Here is a 19,871-nt window from a genome sequence, read left to right on the forward strand (position 1 = left end):
AGAGGATGAAATGTATCAGATGTGAAGGAAAAGACGTCTTATCTCCTATAAGGATACTTTATATTCGCTGTACAGAGCAGACGTTCCTCGCCAGCAGAATTCGGTACAAGTGTCTGAAGATTTGGGTGCAGGGTGTGAGAATGAGCGTCTGCATGTGTAGTGCACCCGCATACTAATGCCGCTGACCGTGACTGTGGGGTGACAGCGAGCAATGTAAGAGAAGCAGTTTACTAAAGGCCCCCATACACAGTGCGATATAGCAGCCGATCCGATGGATTGGTACGATATCGCTGCTATATTGTACCATGTGTGGGCATGATACCGGCCTGGGCGTTCTCCCGTGGGGTCGTACATCGCTCCTCCAGATCTTACTGCATGTTCACTTGATCTGGGGAAGCAATGTATGATCCCATGCAGCGCTATGCGGGTGGGGGAGGGGAGTGCCGGCATATTGGGCGGTCAGGCAGTGAATCACTCCGTGTGTCACTATCGGATTGGCTGTTTCGTCGCAAGGTGCATATGGCTCCGTATATGGTGACCTTTACTGTCAGTGCTGTCAGTATCTGTGAGGTCCTTATGAGCTAATATGTAGAGCTGCTAAATCGCATGTTACAGTGGAGGGACACGGAATGGTACAGAGCACTGCGGTTTTGTATGTTACGGTGGAGGGACACGGAATGGTACAGAGCACTGCGGATTTGTATGTTACGGTGGAGGGACACTGAATGGTACAGAGCACTGCAGATTTGTATGTTACGGTGGAGGGACACGGAATGGTACAGAGCACTGCGGATTTGTATGTTACGGTGGAGGGACACGGAATGGTACAGAGCACTGCGGATTTGTATGTTACGGTGGAGGGACACTGAATGGTACAGAGCACTGCGGATTTGTATGTTACGGTGGAGGGACACGGAATGGTACAGAGCACTGCTGATTTGTATGTTACGGTGGAGGGACACGGAATGGTACAGAACACTGCGGATTTCGTTTTGTGCTTCAATTGGCCACTGATACTACAGCCCAGCTTCTCAGCTCCAGTCCTCAGAGCACCCGAACAGTGCATGTTTTCCATATCTCCTTTCTGGAGCACAGGCGCATTTATTACGGACTGATACATTCTACAAGATCTGCAGGCGGTGCTAATTATTTTGCTTGTGATTCTGCAAGGATACTGTACCTTGAAAACATGCTCTGTTAGTGCTCCCCGAGCACTAACAGAGCATGTTGTGCTCCCCGAGCATGGATTTAGGCCATTTCTTTGACATTTAATTTGTTTTGTGTGATGAATACGTTTTAATAAGTGCGATTGCAGGTGGCGAGCTAAGACTTGTAGTTCCGCAATATTGACCATCCACTGATTCTTATCTAATTGATGAGGTAAATCAGATGTCAATGTACCCTATAAAGCAATACAGAGATCTCTCATTGGTTTGCCTCTATTGTTTATCATTTATATGGATATATTGTACATTTTGGTTTTCAGTTTTTAAAAAAAAATGACAGATTTTTACCAATTTCATGTGTTAGTAAATTGCACTATTTTATAGGGTGGGTTTTGTATCATTCTTCCAGAACAGGTTGGAAAACGACAGTAAATGTCTTAGTTTCTGCTAATTTTAAGTTTAAATAATATACAAAAAAAATCCCAATTAACAATAGAAAAGTGAAAAATTTCTGCATCAAAACACAAAATGGAAAATGAATGTCATAAATGACCAGTCCTGTTAGCTAGAACTTATAGTGCTCATTTATACATTTGTGTAAAAGAAATCTTATAATTAAATACATTTCTTATCTTCCTGTTCCCTTTATGTACATTCGATGCTAAATTACAAAAAAAATTACTAAAATGAATATTCATGAACTTTCTTTAAAGAGGAGAATTTATTACAATGTACAGAGACCAGCAGAGAATATTCGCTATATATCACCACTGTACATCTAATTACACCGTCATTAATGTACGTGCCGCTATACCTATCGCTGTATGTTACATGACAGGCTTGTAATATCTGTGGAACAGAGTAATAGCTCTTTGGATATAACAAACGTAATACAGCATTGACACATGTATTTCCCCAAAGAAATTTGCAGTGATTAACTTTTCATGTATTTACTCTTATTGAAGATCTTCCTCTGTTTCTCAGAAACCTGAATAACGTTCCATTATCCAGAAGCAGGCTGGGAGGGGACGGGGGGGGATTCATTGCCATATAAGACATAACATTACATTACCAAACCTGCTGCAGAACCGTCAGAGCTCACTAAGCTGTCTCCCAGCGCTGGGTCATATTGTGACCTCATGAAATGCTCTGTACACAAGCACTGCAATGAGAGCCACGCTCAGGAGGGTCCTTGTACATTGATTGTTGTCACAGTGGCAAGAAAACATCTCTGGAACAGTCTATCGGGGTCCTGGGGCTGATTATCACAGTCCAGCTTACGGCTCAGAAAGTGCCGCTTGAATCCGTTGGGGGCTGTTAACTGTCTGGATCTACTGGGATCTTCCAATGAGTTCTGCTCTATGCCTAAAAGATAAAAATGCAGATGTGATTATGATATTAAACCTGCTATTACAATGTACTGAAATATAGGCAAGTCTATGTAATTGTCTTCAATAAAAAGTTATTGAATAGTAATTACATAGTTTACAATTCTTAAGGTGCATACACACGTATCCATTTTGTAACAAACGATTTTCTGTCAGATTTTCCCTTGAAAAAGTGAATGATTTTTGGAACGATGAACGAATAATGGCTCTGAATCAGGGCCGGGCTATTTTTTTATTTGAACGGCCTCCTGGCTCGCATAGCTGTGGGTGACCACCCACAGCTATAGCGAGCAGCCAGGAAGATGGTCGCGATGGTCAAGACCATCGCGACCATCGGGCTTGCGACAAGACTCTTGTGGTAGGGTCTCGTTGACGCAAGCCCCTCAAGCAGAGTTGAAATCTCTCCCACTGACATCACTCATGATGTCAGTGGGGCCGCCCCCAAACGGAGGCGTTCACATGGGAACGCCTCCATTTGGGCAGCCACTCCCCCGGCCCACCCACGCAACATCGACAGCACACCCCCTTTGTTGAGAGACCCAGAGCGACGGATTGCCCGTCACTATCTGGGTCTCGCGCATCGCACGACGGAGCCGGCTCCATTGTGCGCATGTGCACTGGCCAATCATCAACCCGGTTGCAAGCACACAGCGCTTGCGACCGGGTCTGAATCAGGCCCAGTGTTCCTTACCTTAATGAAAATCGTCATGTTGGACAGTCTGAAATAGATGATGAACGATAACTACAAATGGGAGTGCGCATTTGTGATCATTCATTGTTATGACTCATAATAAACAAAACTATTTTTTTGAACGATTTAACGATAACGATGTAGTTATTGACAAATCGTTCAAAAAATCGTTACGTGTGTATGCACCTTTAATGATAATTTGGGGGTCTATTTATGCAGCTCAGACAAGTCCTTTCTCTGGCAAAAACACTATAGAAAGGACTTATCTCAGCTTATTACAATTTGTCGAGCGTACGGAGGCACCAATGGTTCTTCTGTGGTACCTGGCCGCTGCCTGCATCTGTCTCTATGGACCTCGATGGGGATGGTGGCCTGGATCAATTTAACAAGCAATGAATATTATCTGTACCCAGCAATGTAGACTAGCGAAGCTGAGGAGGAGCCCGGCGCAGGGCAACATTATATAATGCTGCTTTATGCAGAGTTACATAATGATTGATACAGTATCATGCTAACCAGAACCACAAGTCATTTAATAGTACATTCCTTTTGAAGTCTAGGGATGAAGCATATTATTCATTCTGCCAATTGATCTCTTACATCTTTTACTATGCTCCATTCCCACTGTATGGTGCCCCCGATATCTGGCCGTATAATAATGATACTATTAATGCTTTAGAAATGGGTTCCTGTCATGAGACAAGATGAGTAATCATATTGGGGGGGATGTAGATTTAATCCCAGCTGTCAGGATACCGGTGCTCAGAATGCCAGCACCAGAATCACACACCAGTCAGAATCCCAACGCCAGCGTCCCAACGGTAAGGAGTTGTTATGAATCTGAGGTTTAGTCAAGAAGGATATAGCAGTTACAGTCTTAGGTGCAGATGACTTAGGCAGATTGTGGCCTGTGGGCCATGAGCAAGATGCGGCCTTTAGGCCATGTAGCAGCCTTGAGGGCTGGTATGCCTTGGCTGGAAGCAGCCTGTGTTGCTGGGTTGATACAAGCGATGGTACACTGGATCGCGTACTAAGGAGGCCGAGGTGCGGCCTATGTCGCCGGGTTGACACAAGTGATTGTACGCTGAGTTGCATACTTTGGATGCTGAGGTGTGACCTGTGCCGCCGGGTTGAAACAAGCTGCTGGACTCTGGTTTGCGCACTCAGGACTGCAAGTGCACAGTGTGCCGCCGGGATGACATAAGCGGCCGGGAGCTGGAATGCGCACTTTGACGCCTAGATGTCACAAGCGGCAGGCAAGAAATAAGGCTGACAGGAATACTGGAACTCGACTGGAAACATGAGACTGACCACAACCGGAAACACGTGAAACGCTATTACCGGCATCGGAGCAGCGTTCACACCAGGAGGAAATAGAAGCTGGAGCCAATCCAGATCGATCCCGGCATGATGGACAGGAGGTAGGAATTTCAGCAAATGCTTGCTCGGTATTCGCCTCGCCCTGCATACGCAGAGCGGCGGCTTGTGACAGTACCCCCCCTTGACGAGGGGTTAAAGAACCCCTAGACCCTGCATTGTCAGGAAAGTTCTCAAAAGAATTTTCTTTTCAGGGTAGGAACACAAGAAACTGAAGACATCCTCTAGAAATTCTGGAGTACAAGATCTTTTCCACAACAAATTCCTGGCGCCCATGGACAAGCACTGGTGGAGGTCTGACTGAACGCCTAAGAGAAAATCTAGTGGAGAGGAAAACTAGTTTCAGAAGAGAACAGAAAGTGTTATTGATCCTGAGAGTCCAGGGTAACTTCAGTCAGAAAGCCACAGGATTCACTTGAGAAATAATCCTGAACGGGCCGATAAACTTAAGTCCCAACTTTTGTGATCTCTAGCGCAAGTACAGCCAAACCAAGTCCCCCACTTTGAGCCTACAGGGCCTACGATGTCTGTCCGCCCAGACCTTGGAACAACCAGACGCTTGAAGAAGAGACTGATGTACTTTTTTCCATACTAACCGTAACCTGGAAACAGATAAAGGAGAAGGAGTTGTGGTAGTCAAAATCTCAAAGGAATTGCTCTTAGGATGAATCCTGAAATTGCAGAAGAGCGGAGACACTGAGGAAGTAGAATGGCAGGAGTTGTTGTAAGCAAATGGCAAAGAGACACCCAGTTGTCTTGACATTTGGAAATTAAGTAATGGAGGTACTGTTCCAGAGATTGATTGGCTCGCTCTGTCTGCCCATTGGACTGATGACAGGCTGACATTGATGCCCAGATCAGCACAAAAGCACCTGCAGAACCGAGTAACGAATTCTAAGGGAATGTCTAAGGGAAGTCCATGAGATCTAAAGCATGTTGCACAAAGAGTACTGCCAATTCTTTGGCTGAGGGCAATTTGCTGAGAGGAACAAAATGTACCATCTTGGAGAATCAGTCTACAATGGTACAGATGACCATCCAGTGGGAAAATGATGGAAGATCCATTGCGATATGCGTCCATGGTTTGAGAGGAGTTGGTAACGTACATAACAGGCCAGAAGGAGTGGTATGGAGAGTCTTGTTTCTGTAACAGATGTCACAAGCTGCCACAAACTCATGAACGTCACGAGACATGGACTGCCACCAGACAGAGCGGGAAAGAAGTTCAAGAATCTTGGAAATGCCTGGATGACCAACAGACTTGGATGAGTGGAAATCCTTAAGAACTGCCTTACAAGATCCCTCCGGCCCAAATATTAATCCTGGGGACATCTTAGGAGGAGCTTCAGACTGGCACCGCCTAAGAGAGTCCGCCAAGGTTCTTGTCGAGGCTAAATGAATCCGAGAAGTTGGAATGATGGTTTCTTCCCCAACAGTAGGAAAATGACCAACAGAAAAGCTACGAGAAAGAGCATCTGCCTTCACATTCTTAGACCCAGGCCGAAAGGAGATGGTAAAGTTGAAGCGGGTGAAGAACAGGGCCCGTCGTGCTTGTCTAGCATTCAGTCTCTTGGCAGTCTCTATATAAGCCAGATCTTTATAATCCATCAACACTGAAACATGGTTAGCCCCCTCTAACCAGTGTCGCCAATCCCCAAATGCCAACTTAATGGCCAGAAGCTCTCTGTTGCCCACATCATAATTTCTCTCCGCTGACTGAAATTTCTGAGAGAAAAGGGTGCATGGGTGCAATTTATCATCTTCCAAATCTCTCTGAGAAAGAATGGCCCCTACTCCAATCTCAGAAGCGTTCACTTCAACCACAAAAGGAAGGTCAGGACTGGGATGTCAGAGGACAGGAGCAGACACAAATGCCATCTTGAGAGAGTTGAAGGCATGAACGGCTCTGGAAGGCCAATTACCAACATCCACCCCTTTCTTGGTCAAATCCACGATGGGGGGATGATTGAGAAGGATTTGATAAATCAGCGGTAATAATTTGCAAATCCTAGGAACCACTGAATGGCCTTTAGAGATGTGGGTTTTTCCCAATCCAGGACAGCCTTCACCTTACTCGAATCCATGGAGAATCCACGAGAGGAGATTATGTAACCCAAGAAGGAGATCTCTTCCACCTCGAATTCACACTTCTCCAACTTGGCATATAAACAATTATCTAGGAGTCTTTGCAGTAACAAGTCTCATGTGTTGTTGATGTTGTTCCACAGATTTGGAATAGATGAGAATGTCATCCAAATAAACAACAGCAAAGACCCCCAGGAAATCCCTCAAGATCTCATTAATAAAGTCCTGGAAGATGGCTGGGGCATTGGAGAGACTGAAAAGCATAACCAGAGACTCGAAATGCCCCGAGTGGGTGTTGAATGCCGTCATCCATTCGTCTCCTTTCTGGATGTGGATAAGATTGTATGCACCTCGCAAGTCAATCTTTGAAAAAGATAGAAGCCTTCCATAATTGGTCAACAAGACTGAGATGAGAAGCAAGGTATAGGCATTTTTGACAGTGATTTTATTCAGCCCTCTAAAATCAATGCAGGGTCGGAGTGATCCGTCTTTTTTCTGGACAAAAAAGAAACCGGCACCTACTGAGGACTTGGATGGCCGAATAAACCCAGAGCATCCTGGATATACTTCTGCATCACCTTACTCTCAGGGATAAACAAGGCATAGAGTCTACCTTTGGGAAGTCTGGTATCAGGTATCAGATCAATGACACAATCGAAGGACCGATGTGGTTGTAGAACATCAGCTTTTTTTCTTTTAGAGAACACTTCTGCTAGATCACGATAAGTAGTGGGGATCAATGGAGATTCTGATGGAATGGCTGCTGATAGACAAACAGGATGAGACAGTATGAATGAGACAGGAGGACCCCCCATTGCAGAATCTCCCCAGTTTGCCATTGGAAAACTGGGTTATGCTTCTTCAGCCACGGCAAACCCAGCACGACATTAGCCAATGCACATTGAAGGAGAAGAAAGGAAAGTTCTTCCAGATGTAGAGCTCCAACGGTCAACTGTATCAGTGGCATCCAGAAGGACATGGGAACTGAGGAAAGACTCCTGCATCCAAACCAACAACTTCGACTGGACTACGCAAAGGTTCAGGAGTAAATCCCAACGTCTCAAAGAATGCCAGATCCATGAAGTTTTTTTAGCTCCACTATCAATGAAGGCAGAAACAGATACCTGGCCATGTGGTGACTTGAGTATGGTGGGGAAAAGGACTGGATTTTTTGGACAGATGGATGCAAGGCCTAGACTTGACAGGGCAAAGTTGGGCCATATGTCCTTTACCTCCACAATACATGCACAGTCCAAGTGTGCATCTCCTCTGTCTCTCTTCAGCAGGGAGACGGAAAGCCCCCAGTTGCATATGTTCCTCCTGTTCTGCCAAAGGCATCCAAAGAGGTGATCGAGGAGCCTGTTATGGCAGATTCTTTTCCAACCTGCGCTCCTGGAGACGGTGGTCGATGCAGATGGTCAGACTTATTAGGTCATCCAGTGTGTCTGCAGAGGGATGTTGGACCAGGATATCCTTTATCTGATCTGATATACCCCCTCGGAACTGACTCTGAAAAGCAGGATCGTTCCAACCAAGTCGAGTCTATGGACCACTTCCGGAACTCTGTATAATAATCCTCTGCTGCCCTGTTCTCCTGTTTAAGAGAACAAAGGCTAGCCTCTGCCATGGCTGCCTTTTCTGGGTCATCATAAAGTAACCCCAGGGTAGAGAAAAAGGAATGCATGGTCTGAAGAGCAGATGAAGTGGAGGGAAGACCGAAAGCCCAAGTTTGAAGTTCTCCCTGAAGAAGGAAAATCTCAATCCCGACTCGATGGACCTCGGAACCTGATGACAAAGGCGTGAAACGCTATCACCGGCATCGGAGAAGCATTCACTCCAGGAGGAAATAGAAGCAGGAGCCAATCCAGATCAATCCCAGCATGATGGATAGGAGGTAGGAGGAGTTTCAGCAAATGCTCACCTGGCATTTGCCTCACCTTGCATATGCAGTGCGGTGGCTTTTGACAGTAGTGGTGTTAGGGGAAGGGTTAAGGTTTAGGGGTAGGCACTGGGGGGGAGGTTAGGTTTAGGTTTACGGGGAGGAGGAGGGATAGGGTTAGGTTTAGGCACTGGGGGGGAGGTTAGGTTTAGGTTTGCAGGGGGGAGGAGGGATAGGGTTAGGCACTGGGGGGAGGTTTGGTTTAGGCTGCAGGGGGGAGGCTTAGGGTTAGGTTTAGGCACTGGAGGGGAGGGTTAGGGGTAGGGTTAGGCACTGGGTGGGAGGTTAGGTTTAGGCACTGATGGGGAGGTTAGTTTTAGGCACCAGACAGGGAGAGTTAGGTTTAGATACTGGGTGGAATGTTAGGTTTTGGTTGTGGGGGGGGGAGGGTTAGAGGTAGGGTTAGGCACTAGAGAGGGAGTGTTAGGTTTAGGCACTGGGGGGAAGGTTAGGTTTAGTCACTGGGTGGGAAGGTTAGGTTTAGGTTGTGGGGGGAGGGTTAGGGGGTAGGGTTAGGCACTGAAGAGGGAGGGTTAGGTTTAGGCACTGGGTGGGAAGGTTAGGTTTAGGTTGTGGGGGAGAGGGTTAGGGGGTAGGGTTAGGCACTGAAGAGGGAAGGTTAAGTTTAGATATTGAGTGGGAAGGTTAGGTTTAGGCACTGGGTGGGGAGGTTAGGTTTAGGCTGTGGGGGGGAGGGTTAGGGGTAGGGTTAGGCACTAGAGAGGGAGGGTTAGGTTTAGGCACTGGGTGGGAAAGTTAGGTTTAGACTGTGGGGGAGGGGGTTAGGGGGTAGGTTTAGGCACTGGAGAGGGAGGGTTAGGTTTAGGTACTGAGTGGGAAGGTTACGTTTAGGCTGTGGGGGGCTGGTATCCTATACCCATCCCATATTAGATGGTGTCATGATAAGGGCAGGGCCGGATTAACAATGGGGCTGGTGGAGCTACAGCTCCAGGCCTCCCATTGAAAATAGGCCCACGCAGATTGCATTGCAGTGCAGGCAAGAAAAAATATTTTTTTTTCTTTCCTGACACTACCAACTAACAGCCCAGGCCACTCACCTAACAGCCGCCAGAACAGCTTAGCTTAGCCCATTCTGACCCCCTCCTCTTGGACGATCCAGCCGGCCAGGCTGAAGCCCCGCCCACCCACGGCAGCCGAAGCCCCGCCCACACTCGGCAGATGAAGCCCCGCCCACCTTTGGTCCGCCGAAGCCCCGCCCCCTGTTCCTTCCTCCTCTCAACCAATCGCCAAGCTGAAGAGGGAAGGAAGCTCAGCCCAGCTTGTCCGTTTATACAGGTCAGTGTGAACATATTATACATGTATATGTTACATATACATGTGTATCCTGTATATGTACATATGAATCCAAAGTACAGGGAGAAAGTGCAGCATTCACTGAGTGAAGTATAGTACAAACGCAGGGGAGCCCTGACAAAGTAATCCTTGCACCACCTACAAGGTTACTTGTATATCAGCCCAGCTTGTCCGTTTATACAGGTCAGTGTGAATATATACATGTGTGTACTGTATATGTACATATACATATGTGTGTATATATTTATGTATATATATATGCATATTATATATAAAAAAATCATTAATAATTGTTTTCCATTAATAATTATTAGTTTTATTAATGTCGTTATTTTCTCTTTTGGGGTTTTATTTGAGTGCGCCATATTATATGTTCACATTTATTTAATATGGTGATTGGGCCATCTGTGTATCTTGGCGCTTAATATCTTTGTCTTATATGTTAGTCTGTTTGCCAAGTTTTTGGTGCCTGTCAGACACTCACACTGTTAAGGTGCGTACACACTACACGATATGCTCCCTGAGCGATATCGTCTAGTGTGTCCCCGGCAGGGTGTGCTCAATGTCGTTCATGACATTGAGCACAGCCGCTGAACGATATCATTAACGATATCGTTCAGCGCCGGGCTCTCTCCCCCATTCCCCAACATGCAGCAACCTGACGACATCGTCAGATTGTGCTGCATGTTCAGGCAATGGACAATGTTGGAAACGACCAGCGGGAGTGCGCATCGCTGGTCGTTTCCGACATAAAAGTGCACGATTTGTGCACGATTACTGAGCGATTGCACGATTACGATGTTGTAATCGTGCAGTCGCTCAGTAATATCGCCCAGTGTGTACCCACCATTAGATCTTGTCTATGTTTACCTATGTTGATTTCTATGGCAACACCTATAACATTTATGTCAACGCCTATAACATTGATGTTCCATTGACTGAAACAAACGTGATGTATGTGAGTCACGTGCTTCTAGCTATTGGTCCTTGTTTGATGGCCGTGATCACATTGCATCATGTCCGGCCCCCAGGAGACACACTGGCATTGGCCCCTTTGCAGCGTGTTTCTCCCTCTGGGCGGACCTATTATGCCTGACCATGTGTCCGGCTGGTTAGATGGAACTCTCTGTGACATTGATTCCGGGACGCGGCTGCCAGCATGTAGTCTGGCCCCCGGGTGACAGGTGAGATCTATGTATGTTTGTTTGATTTGGCGCCACACTTCCTATTTAACACCATGCTTTGACACTTAAGGGGCCTATCCATTAGGTGACTTAAAAACTGAACGACTAGCGTTCAGTCCTTCAGGTCGCCTAGGTGCGGTGCCCGCACTGAACGGCGTTCACTGAACGTCATTCAGTGCAGGAGACCGACCTCCTATCTGAGAACATTCCGAACCTGACGATCATCGTCAGGTTGACGGGCATGTTCCACAGATAGTCGGCAGGGACCCAGCTTGCACACGCATCGCTGGTCCTTGCCGGCTATCCATTAGATGATTTTCTGAGCGAAGCGACCAAAACCTCCTGGTTTTGGTCGGATTATTCAAAAAGTCTTCTGATGGATAGGCCCATTTACTCTGTGCTCATGATGAAGGTGGTTTGCCACTGAAACGCCTGTCGGGCTCTTGATTGAATATATACATATGGTCACCAGGCACTGATAAGTATAACAGGAATCTACTGCATAGCAGATGTGACGTGCATTTGTGTATAACCCGATTAAGCATGGCTGTGTTTTAATACATTCCATTTTACATGCATTAAGTTAAAGGTGTGCTGGTCTCGTTTTTTGATCCCTTGGGATTGAATATGATATATGCTACAATATGTAACCTCAGCATCCGCTAATTCTATTAAGTGTGTGCGGTTCTTCTTTGTGGATTTTTACACAAATGTGTGTGTGTATGTGTATAATATATCTCTCTCTCCCTCTCCCTATATATATATATATATATATATAATGTGTGTGTGTATATATATATATATATATATATACACACATTAAATTAGGTGTGTGTGTATATATACAGTATATATATATATATATATATATATAATATTTTTTTTTTTTATATATAGTGCGTGTATATATTCATATGTGTGTGTATGTATGTATATATATATATATATATATATATATATATATAATCATACACACACTGGTAAATAGGGAGGGTACAGGAGCTTGAGGCACAGTTAAGTGGACTGAAGCGGGTGTGGTGTGATATGTCAACATTCATCATGTTGATAGGAGATTGTCAACATGGTCATAGTGTTGAAGTTATTCATGTCAGTGATAGAATGTCGACATATCATCCCTGTTGGCCCAGTGCTGTCTAACCTGCTCCTGACGGCTGCAGTGACTCTAGTGCGGCTTCTGGGTCCCAGCGGTCATGACCTCTGCTGCTCTAGCCTTCCTGTGCGAATTCCCCCCTAACCCTAATGCCTACCCCTACCTTATAGGTCTTTACCTTAACCTCCTCCCCCAGCAGTCTAAAGGCGTGTATCCTCTAGACGATATGCTCCATGAGCAATATCGTCTAGTGTTTCCCCAACAGTGATGTGCTCAATGTCATTAATGACATTGAGCACCCACACTGAACGATATATTGTTCAGTGACGTCACCCTCTCTCAACCCCGTACTTGCAGAACCTGACGATATCGTCAGGTTGCCCTGTAAGTACGGGCAATGATAGATGTCGTCAGCGAACATGGGGTGCCTAACCACCCCATGTAGCCTAATCCTAACCTCCTCCATCCGTAGCCTAACCCTAACCTTCCCCTAGTGCCTAACCCCTGATGTCGACATTTTCATGTTAACATAATGAATGTTGACATTATGACTGTCAACATATCTCACCACACCTGCTTCGGCCCCCTTAAGTGTGCCTCAAATTCCTGTACCCTCCCAATTTACGTGTATATGTGTGGGTATGGGTATGGGTATGTGTAAATCTGTTTAAGTTTTCAACGCTTCAGAACTTGTATTCGTCCTCTCAGTAATCCTAAATACAAGTTCTGAATTGTTGATAACTTAAATGGATTTTTAGTGTGTTTTATACAATTCGACCAGAGTGCCTGCCGCCCATTCGACTGCTACATGGTTCCCTCCCTTCACAGGCAGAGGTAATTAGGAGGGCACCAGACGCCATAGCACTATACTTTGCACAGGAGTGCCGGCCTACACATACGCATGACGTCATGCTGTTGCGCAAAAGTACTGAGGCCGCCGGCACCTGGAAATGCAGCACTGCATTGAGCGTCCTAAGAGAACGTTGCACAGGCTACACCCCTATGTAAACCCCAACCACACTGCACTGGGCATGACCCCACATTACCAGTCACACTGCTACGGCACTTGCCACACCCCTTGCAGCGGCACACAATAGGCCCATCATAAATTTCAGCTCCAGGCCCATGTGTACATTAATCTGGCACTGGATAAGGGTGTTATTGGGTGATGATTTTAATTTGTATTTCTGAAAGAATATAGTCAGTCAGACTTTGCTTATGCTCCCTGCACCCAATCACTGCTGGTGAGCCACATGAGATACAAAAGGAGCTGGTAGACAGGCCAGGGAGTTAGCCAGTCATCACTTGCAATTGCAAATTAAGGTGTTTGGAAAGTTCCCTTCCCAGTTCTTGTAACACCCCACTTACAGACTCACCCAGCCTCCATATGTGTGCTTTGCACAAGGTATTAAAGAGTTAGAGGCCAGAATCAGACATACATATTAGTTTTAAATAGTATTTTTACCATTAAAGTTATATTGTAACTGTATATGTTTGCAAAGCATCTGTACATAAAACCTTATGGTGTCAGTAAATGGGGTTGGGAGCAGACAGGTAAAATATTGGGATAAAGGAGCCTTGTTTTCTGAGAATTTGTGTGTGTGCATTCTGTGACATTTCTAAGTGTCATGGCGGCGCTGTGAGCTTCCACTGGTGTTCTGCAAGGGGGCTGCGGAGATACAGGACAAGTCGCTGCTCTGAGCTCTCCTATGACATCATCACACTGTGTTGTTACACTATGATGGCTCATGTCACAGTGCACTATCCTAGTATAGCATATTGTGAGTCATTGTCTATGTCAGAGGAGTACGAATACCTGTAACATGTGAATGTAAAGGTCTGCATGTATAACACATATGGCTAGTGCCTTATATCAAATACAGTGCAAAGAGGAGAATACCAAAGAGAAGAGCATACCAGAGAGAAGAGCATACCAAAGAGAGGAGCATACCAAAGAGGAGAATACCCTGCTGCCCATAATCACTCTATACCAGCACAATCATTCATGTGAATAGAACATTTATTGTGATCAATTAAACTGCAACATGAAAAGCTCTTGCAGGTAGACAATTATGTTACATGTGTAACCCATACTACTGGGTGTAGCCCACCACAGGCAATGAAGGGGTTAATGCTAGCATGAGATATCAGTGTGGGGGGAGACCTTCCCATCAGTTATATTGCACAAGTTACTGAGAGACATTAGTGGCTGCGCAACCTCAGAAGGATAAAGAGTGGCTGTGGTGGGAGCAAGGGTGTCTTTATAATGGGTGCAAGGTGGTACACATGGGTCCCTGGGTCCAGGGGGGCCCACACTGCACATCCTGCACCCATAGTTAATATACTTCCCTCTCCGCAGATTCCAATGTGTTGCTCCACAGCACCAGATCGGTGCTGCAGGGCAGCAAAAACTCACTGGGAAAATGGCGGTGGCCATTTTCCCAGTGATCTGCGCATGCACAGATGTCCCCGGGAAAATGGCGTCTTCTGAAGCCAGAATCTACAGCACTTATTCTGCTGACAGAGAGGAGGGGGCCCAAACAGAGGCTGCACACGGGCCCCCTGCTCTCTTAAAACGCCCCTGGGTGGGAGGGAATCAGTATGTAATACCAGAGGTTGTTTAGCTGCCTGTTCAAATCCTGACACAAGAAGCCCGACAGCAGGAGATCCCAACGCCAGCTGGTAAGTATCCTAACCCTCCACTCTCCTTACCCTAACCCTCCCTTAGGGGTACCTAATCCTAAAACTCCCAGGGTAGTGCCTAATCCTAAAACTCCCAGGGTGGTGCCTAATCTTAACCCCCCCTTCCTGCACCCTAACCCTCCCAGGGGGGTGTCTAACCCTAACCTACCCCCTGGGGGTGCCTATCCCTAATCTTCCCACCCAAAACCTAACCCTGACCCTGCTACACTCCCTAAACTTAACCCTCCCCCCCCCCCCGCTGTGAACGCTAAGGACGCCTCAGACTTACCTCATTCGGTCTATCGTCCTTCGGCGTTCCGGTGTGGGGATTCAGATAGGTTGTTGGATTCTCACGGGTTTTGGATTGTATAAAAGTCCCTCCTCACGGTGATCAGCGCCATTTGCTTGCTGAGTTCCATGCTGTCAGGGCTGTGCTTCATCCAAGAGGGGCAAGAGGGGCTGCTGTGTCCATCCAGGGGTTGCTGTGTCCATCAAGGGCAGGGGCTTCTTTGTCCATCCATGGTCTGCTGTGTTAATCCAGGGGTTGCTGTGTCCACCTAGGGCTGGGGCTGATGTGTCCATACAGGGGCAGCTGTGTCCAACCAGGGGTGCTCGGTCCATGCAAGGATGCCCAGTGTATAAAAAAAAATAAAAGCAAATAAATAATATAATTAATAAAAAAATTATATATTATATATTTTTTGTGTGCTGTACCCCAGTGTACTATACAGGTTGAGTCTCCCATATCCAAAATGCTTGTGACCAGGGGTATTTTGGATAACGGAATATTCCGTATTTTGGAATATTTGCATATCATAATGAAATATCTTGGGAATAGGACCCAAATATACACACAGAATGCATTTATGTGTTATATACACCTTATACACACAGCCTGCAGGTAATATTATAGAATATTTTTAATAATTTGTGCCTTAGACAAAGTTTGTGTACATTGAACCATCAAAAATCAAAGGTTTCATTATCTGAGTCATGCCAAAATAATTTAGTATTTCGGAATATTACATATTTCAGAATATTTGGATATGGGAGACTCAACCTGTATTTATTATTATTATTTTTTACTGTAACGCTGCCTGTCAGACCGCAGTGTAATATTCAGACACATATTGTTTGTGACTCTAAGTGGTAGCTCAGTGTATAATAAATATTGTCACACTGTTAGTGGAAATGCAGTGTATTCGTAAAAAAAATATTGTCACACTCTAAGTGGAAAACGCAGTTTATTCATAAAAAATATTGTGACACAGTTTAAAATGCAGTGTATTCGTAAAAAATATTGTCACACTGTTAGTGGAAAACGCAGTGTATTCGTAAAAATATTGTGGCACTAAGTGGAAACGCAGTGTATTCGTAAAAAATATTGTGGCACTAAGTGGAAACGCAGTGTATTCGTAAAAAATATTGTGGCGCTAAGTGGAAACGCAGTGTATTCGTAAAAAATATTGTCACACTGTTAGTGGAAACGCAGAGTATTCGTAAAAAATATTGTCACACTGTTAGTGGAAATGCAGTGTATTCGTAAAAAATATCGTGACACCTGTTAGTGGTAGCGCAGTGTGTTATTCTTTTCTTATTCATAAAAAATCTTGTGACACTAAGTGGAAACTTCACAATTTTACAATTTAATAACACAAAGTTAGCAATAAAAAAAATCAACTTTTCACTTCTTTCCTCAATCGTGAATAAATTATCAGACTGCACGCTGACTACAAGACCACAACAAAGTGCTAAATAATGTGCATAATATATTAAACATAATGACATCACAAACGCCTCAACTGAGATTAGAGGATATGGTTTAAAAAATGGAATAAAGCAGCGTTCTCTGATTATAGTGTCCCTACTCCGTACCCATGGCCCCTATACCTGAATTTCAGCGAGTCAGAGGGGAAACTCCATGCAACCATATTCCAGAGTGCAGCTGCTCCTCCGGTAGCCCAGGTCAGAAGATGTGTAGGGGGTGTGGTGATATGGACTAGAATGGAGCTCACATCCACTAAAGTGGACAATGAATCCCCAATCTTTCAGGGAGCGCAACTGTAATTTATACACAACACAGGATGGGATGACAATATAGGCTTGGGTGTTGGTATAATCTAATCTGGAATGATGGTATAGGCTGGGGTAACGATTTAAACTGGGGTTATAGGCTGGGGTGATGCCTGGGCATAAGAACAGAAAAGCCACATCTTGGGTGTGGAATTATTTTAACCCAAATGCTGACAAACAGTTGTGAAGGCATCTGTACCATTTGTAAAGCCAAAAGTAGTAGAGATAGGGACCTTAACCATCTAGGAAACTCCACCCTGTTACGTCATCTGCAATGATGTACATTATGATCATCAATGATCTACATCAGAGGTTCCCAACCACGGTTTTCAAGGCACACTAACAGTCCAGATTTTAAGGATAGCCACACTTAAACATAGGTGTCTTAATTAGTACCTCAGTTATTTTGATTTAACCATCTGTGCTCAAGCATGGACACCACTAAAACCTGGACTGTTAGTGTGCCTTGAGGACTGAGGTTGGGAAACCCTGATCTACATCATAACGTCCTCTGTCATTTTTGCACGTAATTGAAGGTAAAGGTCTTTCCCGTAGAATTCTTTTTTTCCTGCTAGTAGACAAACGAACTGTCTGACATGCCTATTTGGATGCCATCATTAAAATTTTTTTACTCCAACTCCCTCAGGCCTCTTGAATAATAAAAACATTTGTTTCCTGATGTGCCATTTTGGAAGTTGAACCACCATGTGGTGCCGCCCACTGCTGCCGCTTAGCTTAGTCAGCCAGCTAGCTTGGTGCAAATTTTGGGCCTAAACTGAATGAAAACAATATTGTGAGCTGTAAGGTGGATAAAACCCAGAAACAAAACACGCAAGGGGCAGTTTTGGCAAAACCAATCCAGATCCAAAACCAAAACACGGGGGTCGGCGCACATCTCTAATGTAAATATATGAATTATTCACTATATAAATGTTACCTCTCCGTGACAAGGGGGCCTATTTATCATCGAAGGCCATATGGTCTCCGATGATGAAGTTTTGAAATCGCTGTGAGGCATACTTAAGTTTCCAACTCGCAGCGGGGGAACCGTGACACCGGAGCAATTTTTGATTGCTCCGGTGCGGGGACAGCTGCTCCGAAAAGCACTTGTCCCCGTGGTTATTATCGCAGCTACTTCTGTAGCTGTTTTACTTACCTGCTCCCCATCGTCCTGGCTACGCATGTGTGACCTTGGGTCATGCATGCGCAGAGCCACTGGGGAGGTAGTGAGGAGGCAGAGGAGGGATCTGCTCGGATCCCTCTTCAAATCCCCGGAACTCCTTCCCATAGGAAGGAGTGGGACTACGAGAGCAAACGCCATCTGATGAAAACTTTGTTTTTGGAGTTTGTTGAATACCTGGGGGTCCTATCAGACTCCTCATGATGAATGGCCCGGTAACTTAAACATGCGTTTCCGCATGGTTACTGGGCCATTTATCATTTGACGAATAGGCCCCCGAGTCCTGCATTTGAGTCAGGCTGAGGATGTACCCTCTGCATCATGTATCTGGGACTCACATGCCCTCATCCATGACTCATACAATCCTCAGACACACAAGATAAGATGTCCGGCTGTGTCACACTTGGAATACTCTAATAATTGCTTTTTTCTCCGGCATCATCAGTTTTCCTGGGCTAAGTTTATTTTTTACCACAATGAAATTTCCTCAGGAGAGAAGCCGGAGAGCTTTACAGGGTTTTATCTTTTTTTGGGGGGCAATAGGTTAATTTATTTTGCTACGGCTCCAGTTTTACTGCAGAATAGATGTATTCTACTGATGTTCCCCAATGTGCTGACATTGTATCAGAAAGTAAATGTTATACTGAGTGTTTAATGTATCATTCAATTAATTGTACATCAATGATCCCTTTCCTTTATGAAAGCTAAACTCAAGAGACAAAGGATTAATTGCATTTTCTACTGCTAAAAGATAAGGAAATTTAAATATGGAATATAATAAATATGGACTAATTTACATTGTAAATGTGATGTCTACACTGAGCAAAGCATATGCATGGCGACAGGTCACGAGTTTGAGAAAGGCAGAAGCATCTAGCGCACCAGTTATCTCTGTAGAGACCGCAACTACCTCCGGAGAGGCAATTGGAGGCGTACAAGTTAGCAAACAGCCTGGGCTTCTTACTAAATGTAGGAGAACAGACAATGGGGCGGATTCAGCAAGGATCGCTATTCCATACGTAGCTGTAAATTCGTACAGAACGCAGCTGCGAATGTATGCTAATGCCTGCCATAGCTCATCCGGCATAGAGACCCCACTACTGCTTTCTCACATCCAAATTATGCCGCGTCGATACCATCGAGGCACATCAGCCAGTCACGCACATTTACAGCAGGTTTGACCTGCTGCAGAAAAGGCTCATTGCACGCAGTGAGTACTCAAGCGTACGGAATCGCAAAAGCTAATTTATGCACGCCCAACAACAGCAATCAAACAGACAGGCGCGCCTGCATTTCTCCCACCACTCCCTTGTCAGCACCCCCAAACGCTCACTCACTCTATGGTGGATTCCTCTATGCATCCATAGTTGTGTGTTACAGGTGCCAAAATGCTCGGCCACTGGAATGTCATGAGCAAGGGCTAGTAATTGTGTTCTGTATGCCACCAACTGTTTAGTAGGCATGACTGTTTCCTGTCCATTGTGATGACAACACATGCGCAGCGAGGCTTATACGCATCTGTGAGGATACCGGGTGACCTGGGTATCCTGGGGTTCAGGGATCACAGAGTGGAGCGGGTTATAATAAATGCAAGATGAACTTTATTCATGGAGACACAGAAATCCAGCAAACAGTAAGTAGGGTTATATAATTACAGTCCACTCAGAGTTCAGCAAAGTCT

The 19,871-nt window shown here is 45.3% G+C and overlaps 1 protein-coding gene across 1 annotated transcript in view; it reads right to left on the reverse strand.

The window, feature by feature from the left end:
- Positions 1 to 1,752: 1,752 nt before the first annotated feature.
- The window catches only part of SHISAL2A (shisa like 2A), a 48,502-nt gene continuing 30,383 nt past the window's right edge, over positions 1,753 to 19,871 (reverse strand). The window contains exon 3 of the mRNA XM_088466109.1: positions 1,753 to 2,531. Coding sequence (XP_088322235.1) covers positions 2,347 to 2,531 — 185 coding nt within the window. The 3' untranslated portion in view covers positions 1,753 to 2,346. The remainder of the gene's footprint in view (positions 2,532 to 19,871) is intronic.

Source organism: Taudactylus pleione, unplaced genomic scaffold (genome assembly GCF_031769625.1).
Source record: "Taudactylus pleione unplaced genomic scaffold, aTauple2 ptg002466l, whole genome shotgun sequence".
NCBI classification, from domain to species: Eukaryota; Metazoa; Chordata; class Amphibia; order Anura; family Myobatrachidae; genus Taudactylus; species Taudactylus pleione.